The sequence below is a fragment of the Amblyomma americanum genome, chromosome 10 (genome assembly GCF_052857255.1).
Source record: "Amblyomma americanum isolate KBUSLIRL-KWMA chromosome 10, ASM5285725v1, whole genome shotgun sequence".
Classification (NCBI taxonomy): domain Eukaryota; kingdom Metazoa; phylum Arthropoda; class Arachnida; order Ixodida; family Ixodidae; genus Amblyomma; species Amblyomma americanum.
The window spans coordinates 6,733,590-6,747,467 of NC_135506.1; the positions used below are offsets into that span (position 1 = coordinate 6,733,590).

Sequence of the window (13,878 nt, forward strand, 5' to 3'; positions counted from 1 at the left end):
TGGAGACGGCCGAGCATAACGTGTTCGAAGAGTTTTCCTAGGCATGAGGTGAGTGAAATGGGACGGAGGTTCGCCAGTTGAAGTGGTTTTGCTGGCTTTGGAATAAAGGTGACCTTAGCACGGGTCTATTCCGGGGGGAGGCTGCCCTCCCTCCAGTGTTTGTTGAACAGTTTGGTTACGGCTTGGATCGAATTTTCGTGCAGGTTCTATATTGTTTTGTTTGTGATTTTATCTCCACCCGGCGCCGACGTGATGCGCAGTTTGTGCATGGCTGCTCTCACTTCCCACGTCGATATGTCTTCGTCGAGCTCGGATATCGGAGTGCCTGGGTATTGGGGGAGTGGGGTCCTAGCTGTAATTTATATATACCTGTATATTAAGTTTTTATTCAGGGTGCTGTCGTCCACATCTAATTTGTGGACGGTGCGGGTTACGTACGTTACATTGTTGGAAATATTTAGTGTTTTCTGGTTCCAAGAGGCAACGTAGAAGTTTCCACGTGTCTTTCAGTCCTAGATTTCCTTCCATGCGGTTGCAAATCTGGCCCCATTGTTGACGGGTTAGGTGTGCTGCATGTGTTTCAATCTTTTTTATACTAAGGCCGCTATCCTTAGTTTGAGAGGCCTGTTGTGTTTGCTTTTGGGCCATTTTTTTGCATACTGGAGTGTGCTTCCCACATGTGGAGAAGTCTGCTGTCCACGATTCCCGTTTCCCGATTGCTGGGGACTTGGGATGTGACACTTCCGACGTCCATTGCGAGCGTATTTACCCAGTTTGAAAGGTGTTCTATCTCAGCAGGGGATTCCTTCCGGAGATTCCGGAATTTATCCCAGTCTGTGATTCCTAGTTTTCGTTTTACAGAGGCGGTGATTGACTTCAGTGCGAAGGTTGTTTGAACGATGTAGTGGTCGCCACCTAGGGAGGTCTGCGTGTTAGTCCACGGACATTGTGCGATGTTTTTGGTGATCGTGAGATCGGGGGTGGTATTTAGCTGCACGCTGTTTCCTATGCGCGTGTGCTGTTGCGTATCGTTAACTATAGAGTTAACGATAGGGTTATCGTTAATCATGCCGTAACAGAAGTGTTTAAATGTGGAAGAAATGTTTCACTTCCAAAACTTAAGGCTCAAGCTAAAAAAACTTTATCTCAAGCTAACTCTCGAAAGAGTAGCCAGTAGCATCGAACATAGTAAGCGTCTTTTCCTAGAAGTGTTTTTCAGCGCAAAAACGCATAAGGCTGGAGTATCTTTGAGGGTAATCATTTCAGAACAGGACGCATGGCAGAAGTCAATTGCTGTGTTTCTAAAAGAAAAAAACTAAATATGTTGACGATAAATGACCCACTTCTAGTACGTAGTTCAGGGGAAGTGTTAAGTGCTGTGAAATCGTTTTCTGACAAGAGCCTTCTTGGTTTCTTAATCGATGTGAAAGATCTTTATTACTCCTTGGCCCATCATGACCTGCTCACCGTATACAGTCCAAGATTCCATCCGTCATTTCGGCGCTGTGTCGACGTCATTTCCAAATGAATCCGGTTTGTCCGTCAGCGGTTTTTTATAATTGCTACACTTTTATCTCCGCTCTACTTTCATAAACTGGCAAGGCGCTGCTCACATTCAGAAAGAGGGAAAATGTATTGGGTCTTGTCTGGCCCCTGTACTTTGTGACCTGTATCTGGCACATCTTGACAGGAGCCTCCAAGAGAGGCTTACCGGCCTACATGTGGTGAGAATCTTTCGTTTTGTTGGCGATTTCCCTTTTCTGGTTGATTGTACGCCATCGTGTTTAGAACAGGTTGCATCCGGTATTTTAGCTAATGAACAAGAGCGTTTTTCACCGCTTCCACGAAATGCCAACTGACAACGAGATTCGCTTTCTTGATATTCGTTTTAAATTCCTGGACAACCACGTGTGTTGGATCTCTTCACCTCGCGCTAACAATCCTCTACTCCCCTACACACCTGCCCATTCTAAACTCGTTAAAAGGGGAACTATTACTTTATGCTTGAAGAATGCTCTGGAAAAGTCATGCCGCCACCTCATCAACGAGAGCTTTCACGAACAACTCGCAACGTTCTATGAAGCAGGCTACCGAGCTGATATTTGTGTTTCTGTCGCTGAAGGCATACTGGAGAAGATCCAGGAAGGTCGACTACCGTCCGTGCTTTCAGTAAGAAAGAAAGAAAGAAGGAAAGAAAGAAAGAGAAACAAAATTTCCGTTATTCCTTACATTCATTGCCTGTCCCACAATCTCAAGAAAATTGGGACAAAAGTTAATGTTTGTGTGGTTTTTTCTGCCCCTGAAAAACTAAGTGCTCTATACAAAAAAACTTTGCCCGCCGATAAACGTCCCCAAAAGCTGCAGTGCACCATTAACCACTGGAAAAAATTCGTGAAATGTACAGAAGGCATTGTTTATGACTTCCCACTCTCAAGTGGTAAGCGGTATGTTTGTCAGTCTGGTCGTTGCTTGAATGAGAGACTTCGCGAACACAAAAATAACTTGAGAACTTTTACTGGCAGTAATCTGGTTTTGCACTGTAAGGAGTGTGGTTGTTTGCCATTTCTGGACAAGTGCTAGATCGTTGACAGACACCGGGATCAGTTAACACGTGGTGCTATTGAAGCAGCTCGTATCGCTGCCTTGGAAGATAATGTGTAAGCAAGCCGTCTATCTCCCTGTCCAAAAGAGACCTGCGGCCTTAAAGAATCGCTGAGTCGTGCATGCCTGTAGTTCCTCGTTCACTTTGTTTTCATTATTTTTTTTCCTAGCGCATGCGTCTATTTCCCCTCACGGATCACGTTCGCCTTGGTCGCCTAGGTTTCTGTCAGTCGGATGTTAGCGCCTGTGGTGTGTGCGTCTTTCTTTGTCCCTTGTCCCGTTTTGCGCTACACTCACATACCATGGATCACCATTGCCGACTCGCCCAAGTTTCTACCCTTGTAAACCTGTTCAGTGCCAGCCACGGCCACCGTATCCCCGTAAACTTCTTACTCTCATCCGCCCACCTAACTTTCAGCCGACACCTGCTACGCTTGTCTAGAAGTCAGCAAAAAGTAATCGGAAGATTGGTGACTCAAAAGCAGGGCGGTGGTGCAATGTGACAAGTTCAGTATTAGAAATTGCATTGAGAGAAAAATGGCGAATTTATAGACACTGTTAAGTTTGACAGATTGCTTAAGAAATTATAAATTGCCGCCACCCCATTGAAAGGGGACGCTCCTGACTTCGTCCGTCCGTCCTCGCATCCGTCTCACGGTGCGAGGTTCGATCACAAGTGTCGCCGGGTGCCCATCGGTTTTCTAATGGGCACAATTTCGGGAAAAGGCTAACGCAACGATTTGGCTAGGCATTACCGCCCTAGAAAAAAAACCGAGACATATTGTCATCATCATCATCAGCCTGACTACACCCACTGCAGGGCAAATACCTCTCCGATGTCTCTCCAGTTTCCATGTCTTTTTCCGACTGCGGCCAAACTTCTTAATCTCATCCGGCCCCCTAACTTTCTGCCGCCCCCTGGCTATACTCTTCCCTCCTCTCGGAATCCACTCCTTTAACCTTGAAGACCAGCGGTTATCTTGCCTTCGCATTACATGTCCTGCCCAAGTCCATTTTTTCCTCTTGATTTCGACTAGGATGTCGTTAATTTGAGTTTTTTCCCTCACCCACTCTGACCGCTTCCGGTCTCTCAACGCTCCACCTATCATTTTCCTTTCCATAGCTCACTGCCTTATCATTAACTTAAGCTGAACACAAGATACGACTGTTGTACACTTATCTATTCAGGGATATTGGCAGAAATCTTGCAAGAACACACTACAAACCCAGCGAGTATCCAACACGTCGCGAAAAACGGCGTAAACTCTGCAGCTCTTGCAGCCAATATAACGCCGCCCTTGTGCTTTGATGCCATGTTATAAAACGCGCGCATGTGCACTGATTAACTATGTCATTGCCGCTCTTGCAGCTCATCCATATGTGTTCTGACTTGGCGAATGAAAATCCTCGCATTTCTTTTCTTGCAAAGCGCACAGATGTTGTCCTACTTAAGTGAAGCAGAAAAAAATTAGCTGCGGTTTAAGTACAGTTGAACCTGGTTAGAGAGCGAAAGCTGTGGTGTATCGGCCAGCTAGGCGCGGCTTGGCGTCTGCAACGTTGTGTGCGTTCCGCACACTGGATAGCCAGCGCGCCCTGCACCCTGCCACCGTGGCAGCTGACAGTTAATGGTTGGTCACGAGAGGTTGGTCACCCAATGAACGCTGCGGTCTATTGCTGAAGTGCCGCGTGTCTGCCACAACGTTGTCAGCGCTAATGCACGCAGCCCACATCTCTCTCTCTCTCTCACCACCGCCACGTACCTCAAAGCGCGATTGCGGCGTCCACTGTCCCAGCCAGTTATGCTCCCTCCCTTTCCTCAAAATCATCGCAGTCTATAGAACGTTGTCAATGCCAACGCCAATGTTCATGAACCAATCACACGCTCAACCTGTACACATTTCTTATTGCGTAAATAGTTTGTATATATTACCTCTCCCTCTATACTCTCTTCATGTCCCCTCACCTCTTTCATTTCATTTCTCCATTCTGTCTGCTATTCTTTATTTCCGCTGCCCCAGCTAAGGTGCTTGAGTATCGATGGCAGATGCCGGGGCTAGCAAAAATATTATCCTTCCTTTTTATTATTATTTTAATAAACCACTACTACTACTACTACGTCAACGATCACAATGAACGCCGATGGCTTATAGCTTCACTGCCGCGATACCGCATGGTAGCCTAGCAGTTTGAGCATCCGCCTCGCATGCGGAAGGTGCGGGGTTCGATCCCCAATGCTGTCGGGTGCCCACCGGTGATACAATGGGTACAAGCTTCCCCTGGCCTGGTGCTTGGCTTCTTTAGGGTGAAATGCTTAATGGGTTAGAGAGCGAAAGCTGTGGTGTATCGGGCAGCTAGGCGCGGCTTGGCGTCTGCAACGTTGTGTGCGTTCCGCACACTGGATAGCCAGCGCGCCCTGCACCCTGCCACCGTGGCAGCTGACAGTTAATGGTTGGTCACGAGAGGTTGGTCACCCAATGAACGCTGCGGTCTATTGCTGAAGTGCCGCGTGTCTGCCACAACGTTGTCAGCGCTAATGCACGCAGCCCACATCTGGTTAGAGAGCGAAAGCTGTGGTGTATCGGGCAGCTAGGCGCGGCTTGGCGTCTGCAACGTTGTGTGCGTTCCGCACACTGGATAGCCAGCGCGCCCTGCACCCTGCCACCGTGGCAGCTGACAGTTAATGGTTGGTCACGAGAGGTTGGTCACCCAATGAACGCTGCGGTCTATTGCTGAAGTGCCGCGTGTCTGCCACAACGTTGTCAGCGCTAATGCACGCAGCCCACATCTCTCTCTCTCTCTCACCACCGCCACGTACCTCAAAGCGCGATTGCGGCGTCCACTGTCCCAGCCAGTTATGCTCCCTCCCTTTCCTCAAAATCATCGCAGTCTATAGAACGTTGTCAATGCCAACGCCAATGTTCATGAACCAATCACACGCTCAACCTGTACACATTTCTTATTGCGTAAATAGTTTGTATATATTACCTCTCCCTCTATACTCTCTTCATGTCCCCTCACCTCTTTCATTTCATTTCTCCATTCTGTCTGCTATTCTTTATTTCCGCTGCCCCAGCTAAGGTGCTTGAGTATCGATGGCAGATGCCGGGGCTAGCAAAAATATTATCCTTCCTTTTTATTATTATTTTAATAAACCACTACTACTACTACTACGTCAACGATCACAATGAACGCCGATGGCTTATAGCTTCACTGCCGCGATACCGCATGGTAGCCTAGCAGTTTGAGCATCCGCCTCGCATGCGGAAGGTGCGGGGTTCGATCCCCAATGCTGTCGGGTGCCCACCGGTGATACAATGGGTACAAGCTTCCCCTGGCCTGGTGCTTGGCTTCTTTAGGGTGAAATGCTTAATGGGTCGCTGACCCCACCTTGAGTAGAAGAAAAGTGCCCTGTGCCATGGCGCTCTTTGGCCACAGATGTCCTTGTGCCAAAAAAATTCACCATTCATTGCCGCATTTGTGTCACCACGTTGTCGATACCAACGCATGCAGCGCACATCTGTCACTACCGCCACGTAGTGACAGATAAAGAGGCGTAGCGTCAGAGAAAGAGCTGCCGTAGTGGAGATCTCCGGAGTGTGCCTCAAAAACTCACTAGAGTACCCCTCCCCACGGTAAGCTTTAGTAAAAGGCGAAAGATTAGTACGTGGAAAACCTTATTGAGCTCTAGATTCGCTGGTCTTCTGCGGTCTTCAGATGGCTTCGTCCATCTTCTTGCAGAACGGTCGGTTGCCCTCAGTCGAGGGCTCCGCAGGATGCTGCTGCCAGTTGTGCTCGCCGAATAAGACCTTCTTGGTCGACCCGGCGATCGCTAGAGAGCATTCCCGCCCATTGCTCCGCACTCTCCGGAATAATAATTTCGACCACCTGGGGATCTTAACGTGCACTGACATCGCACAGCACACGGGTGCCTTTTGCGTTTCGCCTCCATCGAAACGCTGCCGCCGCGGTAGGGTTCGAAACCGGGTACTCCGGATCAGCAGCCGAGCGCTCTAACCATTAAGCCACCGCGGCGGGTTCATCCATATAAGCATTTCTTTTTTACAGCCAACCTGTTAAAAGGCCACAGAAAGGGGTGTTTGAGCTTGGCTTTAAAATGCTTGCACTATGTAGTGTACAGGCCACCGAGCGTCCATGCCGCGTACGAGACCTCAAAAGCGAGCGGAAAATTTACAATATTTTTTTTTAATTCTCGCTTTCGCACCTCACCGCGACGCGCGGTGCCGGGCTTTTGCGCGAAAACCTGGCAGACGACGTCACGTCTTGAAAATGACGTCAGCAGCCGGGGGTTATCATTGGTTCACAGCGCCAAATTCTTTCTGAAGTCACGCGCTACCGCGGCCGAGGCCACTCCGCGCGCGCCGCAGCCGGCGTAGGTAGGGGAGGGCCCGAGTGGGTGGAGGCGGCGGAGAGCCGCCGTTTTGGCGTGCGAGAGGAGAGGGAAAGGCGCGAAGACGCGGAAGTTCAAATTTTGTCTCTGTATAACTCAGCTTCCACAAAACGCATTAAAATAATTCTTGCTGGGGGATAATTATGAACCGTCGTCTTTTAACATCCCAGACATATCGCACCTTTATTGAGACCCCCTTTCTGGTTCCCTTTAAGCGCCCGTTCCTTGAGTTGAGCGTCGGTGTTGTCGGCGTAACCGGCAGAGCGAGCGCATTCTCGAGGGTGGTTATCACAATAACCAGGGTGGTTGGTTACCTTAGGAGCACGACGGCATGGCCAAATCTGAGGAATGTGGCACGTTCCGTCTGCGGCGGCTGCAGCGAAGCGCGCCACTTGAGGAGAAACTCAGAGGCGGACTGGAGAGTAGTGCCGGTCGAAGAACGAGTATATACGCGGAAAAGGGACGGAGTTGTTCATAACTGCGCACGCCTCGGCAGCTGCACTTGAAAGTCGCATTACCGAGCATCGTAATCGTCCAGTTCTTTTTACCTGAAGCGATAACCTCCACTAAAAAACAAAAGAAACTGTGAGAAGTTGCTGCACCAAAGCGAGAGAGTCCTGCTGCTCCGGCGAGATCGGAAGCGAGCACAATGTGAACGAATTTCGTGGCCTTCTCCGCTTTCGGATGGTAACTGCTCTCGGTACAGACTCATTTGATCCGCTTTTATTTCAAAGAACACTGCGCAGTGATTGAAAGCGTAGACTAGCAAGACTAGCGGCAAAGTAAGCGTGACTGTTTGACGACGGCGTTGAGTGCAGTGGTCCTTCACGTGAGCTGGAAGACCTCTCTCTTCCTCCGCGGAGGCCTCATCTTTAGCCCGGTTTAGTTTCTGTAGCAAGTGCAGGTTTGCTTGATGATGCCAGCGCAGTAGCCTCCGCGACGGCCGATGCTGCGGCAGTGGTTGTGGCAGGCGCCCTGGTTTAGCGGACAGCCGAAGCCCCGACCTAACAGAGGGCAAAACAGAGAATACCTTCCGTTAATTTGCTATTTCTTGTGCTTGAACAATTTTGCATTTCGAGCGAACCACTAAGATGTGCCGAAAGCGGATACTGCCCTAGTAGACAGTCGAATTAAAGGTGAGAAGTCCTCGAATCAACTGAAAGGTTCAGGGATAGTTCACAAGTTTTCATTCAACAAATATTTTCATATTTCTCCTGCAAAGGTTTTCGGGAAAGGAGAGATGAAGAATTGTTGGACGATGGATGCAAGTCACACATTCGCGCTTACTTTTTCTTCTCACAGCTTGCTCTCAGTGACATGAGATACTTTGTCCAGAAAGTGCTGGATACTGAGAACATAATTACGTCAGATATTGTGTTCAAGCTCCATTTAGCAATACATGTTGGGCAAGCGGCGTGTTGGGAATTCGCGACTCTGGGCATTAAAACGGTTAAGAAATGCAACTCGAAGTGCTGAACCGTGTAAGCACAAGACAAATTTCTTACTTTCTTGGACTACTTCAAAAAAAGAAATGAAGAGGACAAGCTAGAGCTCTAGAAACCGAACACTTACGGACGCGAACGTGAGCCACTTCACTTTCATCGTCTTGAGCCACCACGGTGCTGACAAGTCCTGCACACGGTGGAAAGAAAAAAGTGAGGAAGTGTTTAATAGGGGCGATCATGGTAACGCGTAACTCTTTGCACCGAGAGTCCCTTCGGTCTTTAGCACTAATATTACTTTGAAAAATGCGCATTATTTTGATTTTTGAGATAGTTTATAATGCGCATAAAAATCGTCTCTCTTGCATTCAGTGTTATCAGTGAACGATATGGGGTATTCACGGAATATGAGACGTGCATTTACGTACAGTCTTTGCAAAAAGTAACCAGGACGCGTGGTTTGCCTCTCAGTCGTATACTATAAAGCTATTGTGCCAGCCTCTGTGTGATCTTTGTATGATAACTGGAATCCTTGTCCTCACCTTCCGATAACTTTGTGATCTTTAGAAAAGCCGCAAGGGCTCCACTATGCGAATGAGATGCAAACCTGGTTACTTTTGGCGAAGACTGCACGTGCACCCTTTGTCAAAGTTTAGAGCGCGGAGAGTTTTTCTTCGGGCCGCCCCGTGTGGCTCGTTATGAATCCCTAGCTTTTCAAATCTCTTGATGGCAAGAGGAACTCTGATCTTCACCCCTTCCAATGTTTACGACTTCCACGGAAGCTACAGAAGCCTCACTGCTTGACTTAGAAGCAAACCCTCCTCTGGCCTGTGAACTTTTGACAAAGGCTGTTATGTAGTCCGCGCTTCAGTAATAGTTTATTCAGTGCTAAGTACAAAAGACTACACAAAGAAGTGCAACTTGCCCTTACAAACTGCTGCAAAGAACTAGGATTACGGCTGCATTATCTTCATATCACGTGATCTTCATACTATTGTACCGTCTGTCGCACAAGTCCTCAGGACAGCGTACACATGGCTGGTGGGGGATTGCATACCTTCCTTGGCAAAACTCTATGAGAGCAGTAGGGGAATGCCTTCCCCGTGTTTTCACGCACGAAGGCAATGAGAGTCATTGACTAGTGCGTCGGAGTGTGCTTTTGGGCTCATTCAACATCACCTGTATAGACAGTGCATAGATGGTGTTCGCTCATTCCGGGCTCTTAGGAGTTTCGTCCAGGTAACTTTTTCGACAAACGGTGTGCGCACTTTCGTATTATCTTAACGGCTAATCCTAGTTGAATGTTGAACCTGGTATACGGTAAAAATCATTATTGTTTCGTTCTTATATAGCAAGTCATTTTTTAAAGCAAAGCTCAATGACGAGCTTGACGTACGGGAGTGGGAGAGCAGTACTTACCGGCGACGAGGACGAAAATGAGGGCAATGGCCAGGACCTTCATTTTAGTTGGTGGGCTGTTGGCTCCGCTTGGTGGACGTCACTAAGAGATTAAAATAAAAGCTTTTTACTGATGGAGGTGCAGAAGGTTTCAATTTAGGAACGTGTCTATAATGAGCATTAAAGGAACAAGCATGCAGCCGACCCTGATGTGTTCATTGAACTTGAGATTAGGGCTAATCTTCGCCTTGTCCTCAAAAAGAAAACTGAAGACAGCTGCATCCAATTATTGTCCTTAGTAAAAATTGATTCCCCGTCTCTATCTGACTGAGCTGTTGGCTGGGTAAACGATGTATTTATCGGCGAGACAATTGGATTAAAAAATCTCGCCAGGTGATTCAATCTTGTGACGCCGTTAGCGATAAGGACGGGTTACCATCGTTTTGAAATGAATGGCCTTGTATGCCACGCGCGGTGCCACACGAAGGTGGCATTACGCTCCGCAGTTTTCCGCTCAGGTGCTTCAGAGCGACCGCCGCGGTCACTGGCGGTTTCTTCAAGGCACCTGAGTCACCCAAGATCGGGTTCCGTGAAGTTAATCGCTGCGAGACACCAGGGTAGTCATGATCGCGAGGCCTTGCTCCACCTTGTCACGGCCTTCTACGCATGCGCGGGCAGCTTGCACGTGCCGCTTTCAGGTGAGACAGCAAAATAGCCCCTGTACAGTGTTCCACAAACACTATAATTCATGACGCAACACAGAGAGCCGATAGAATTCGCGCAGGAAAGCGAGCGCATAAAACGACTGCTCTGACAGATATGGAAATCACGAAGCCAAGCGCATGAGCCAAACTCGGCTCCGCAGAGCACCGTTTGGGGTTGGGTGCATTCTAGCCGTTTTCCTTAAGACTCATCTATACAGCCCCCACGCTCTGTAATATTTATGCTAGAGCATTTCGCTCTCTTGCACGCAACATGCTGTTATGCTAATACACACCCGGATTACTAGCGTTGCATGCATATGTACCAAACTGAATGCATGTTATTACGCAGGGAAAGCAGGCATTTTATCCGGCCTGATTACGAGCACGGTGCCCCTCCATTTCCTTTCTTTTTAACAAAGATTGTATTACCCTAGTGTTTATTACTTATATGAGTTACATATACATGTGCTCTAATACATGTACTACAAAACTAGTATTCTTTTAACAAAAGTTGTGTTATTATGTTTCATCTCCAGAGGCTTGGGCCCATGGTCTTAACTAAAACCTTGCATGAGCTTTTATTGCTGGGTGCCGCTTATGACGCAGTAAGCCCGCTTTGTGTTATTACCGGTAAGATAACTGGTTTCCTGCAATGAAAAGTAGGCGGTTGAGTATGCGACCAGGCATTGATGTTACTTTGGTCCCATAGCGCGCGTGATTTGAAGACTTGCCAAAGTTTTCTTGTGTTAGGGTTTCATTTTTACGCTGTGTCTTAATTTTACCGCTGATATTCAGATATCACCTGGAGACTTTTCTCAATGTACTTAAAGAATGCGGGGCACATATGCATGTGTGTGCGTGTATTTGTTCTTGGTATCTATGCATATGCTATTGATGGAGCAGTATGGCAGATTCTGCGGAATCCGACTAAAGGAAAAACTTCGATCACATCTCCACATATGCGGCCATACTCAGTTCTTAAATTTATCTCACTTAAAGCAGTGGAGGCAATCCTAATGTAGCCATGAGACCAAAGGGGGAGGCGGGTGCAAACTACGTTTACATTCTGTGAATGTAGTTCACAAGGACAAAAATAGGAACCTGACCGGTGACCTCGCTTCGCTCATCTTTTGGTGTGCATGGTTCATCATGCATATGTATTAATGCAGTAAGGATTTGAATTCCTTAAACGGGCAGGCAAATGCAACCGTCGCTTTATAAGCCATGAAAATACACTGGAATTCCTCGGCTTAAAAATAGACATTGCATTCCTTCATTTTTCTCGCGCATGGCCTGCCGCAAACGTACCGTTCTGCTATGACCTCGCTATACGCTCTAAGAACGAATTCTGCTGTATGGAAGTAAAAAAGGGAGTAACTTCTCCTCCAGCGGACTAAAAGGGAGTGCGCAGGAGAGCAGGTTACTCCCTTTTTTACACCTTTCTGTTCAGAGTGTAGAGAGCCTGAGAACAAACTAATATGGGTCTGCATCGATAGGTTACTGCTTTGTAATGACAACGACGCTGCTTTAAATGAAAATGGAGCTCTAAAAAGCTGGAAAGGGCGTAGAAATGAAATACAGGTGTCGCCATCACCGGCCAATTTCGGAATCGAAGTGCGGTGCGTCGATAGTATTTTTCGCGGGTTTTAGAGGCCCGGGCTAACTGCCATTCACTTCAAAAACGGCGATCACCGAGTCCTTTTTGCTTTAGACGTCACAAATTTGAATTGCGTGATGGGAAAATATTCAGAAGTAATTTTCTCAGCAATAAATGTGCCTTTTGCTGCCAGACAAACATAAGCATAGCCAGATCAACAATTATTACTCAAAACAAAAACGGTATGATGTTCACGTCAGTGACTTTTTAAATAAACTGTGTGCAAGCAGCGATGCTTCCGACCCATACAAAAATTTCTGTCTATAAAATCTGTAGACTCTCTATAGAGAAACCTTAAAGAAGTCTATAGACAATACAAATCCTATAGACAGTCTGTAGGCAATCTATAGATTTGTGGCCGTACACTTTTAGTAGACTTTTGCCTATAGACAGTCTATAGACTATGAGTAGACATAAAGACATATCTAGAGGAAGGCAATAAAGCCTATATGAAGTCTATAGATTGTCTATAGACCATTTTTGTAAAGGGAGAGCAAAATGCCCGAATGAAAGCCAACGAGCTTCTTACCTTGTTCTCTGGTGCCTCGCGGTGAGTGCCTGATTTCATTGGCATCGTCGACCCGTTTTTATATGCGAAGCGAGACGGAAGTGAGGACGCAAGGACACCAGCTCTTTTGCCGGTTTTTCCCAGCAGGAGGTGCGCGTACTGCCTTCGGTGGTTGCACACGGTGGCGGAAATACTGCATGGGCTGCATACGAGCCTATCTGCCGGAATTAAGACTTTATAAACGCAAAAAAGCCGCAATTACTTTAATGCGACACCATCGCCACAGGCGTAAAAAGTTGCTAGAACGTAACTCTTAGCAACTTTCACGAGGAACCCATTCATTTAACTCGGCGACAACTAATTTGCCTATGTTAATCTATGCGGAACTCATCCATTTTAATTTTAGCCCTGTATGAAGCGCGAGCTGTATGCATGTCTGACATGCATACAAATGGTTGACTTTCACTCACAGTGGCTCCAGAAATTGACGTCACTTTCAAGTCGTTTCGCCCACTGGTTTGTGAAAAAAAGGAGTACATAGTTGTATCCATTGACTTCGTAAAAAGACCACAAACTTGGTACATATCCGTACCACGGTCTTTAGTACGCAAAAGACAACTAACATTATAAGTGAAAATTTTGAGGCAATTGACTTATAGAGACGGCTCAAAAAGGTTTAAAATTTTCAAAAAAAATTTTTCCCGCCAAAATGGGACTTTCCGAACTGTACTCCCGCGCTTGTAAAAACACGAAACACCAAGGAGGCATGCTAGCGAAGTATCAAAGCACACTGAGGGGCTTGTTTGATAGTTCGTTAGCATTCAGCACGCAAACATGTGGAATGTATGTGCACCGTTTTGCGTTTGCTGGCACTTGAAGCAAGTGGAACACATCTGTCTCACTGCCCTATAAAGGTTAGCAACCATTGCGCAATTATTTAAAAGTTATTTCGCTTGAAAGAAAGGTTTAAAGCTAGTGGGCGGTGCACGCACACAGTCTAGTCTTCGGGCGCGTACGTCCGGCTTTATAATTTCAAAACGTGCTGCTGTTTGCCGTCCTCAAGCTTATGGTAGTCATAGCAAAACAGCTGTGAATCACACGACCAAGACAAACGCTTTTTCGCATGCTTCTATCGCATCGCTACAGGGGAAGCAAACGGA

The 13,878-nt window shown here is 47.2% G+C and overlaps 1 protein-coding gene across 1 annotated transcript; it reads right to left on the minus strand.

Moving 5' to 3' along the window:
• Positions 1-7,709: 7,709 nt before the first annotated feature.
• LOC144106470 (4 kDa defensin) lies at positions 7,710-12,783 on the minus strand. The gene is made up of 4 exons (XM_077639287.1): positions 12,740-12,783; positions 9,871-9,952; positions 8,582-8,641; positions 7,710-8,013 (listed from the first exon to the last, which is right to left on the minus strand). The coding sequence occupies exons 2-4, from the start codon at positions 9,911-9,913 to the stop codon at positions 7,892-7,894; spliced, it is 225 nt and encodes a 74-aa protein (XP_077495413.1). The 5' UTR covers positions 9,914-9,952; positions 12,740-12,783; the 3' UTR covers positions 7,710-7,891.
• Between the last annotated feature and the right edge of the window lie 1,095 nt (positions 12,784-13,878).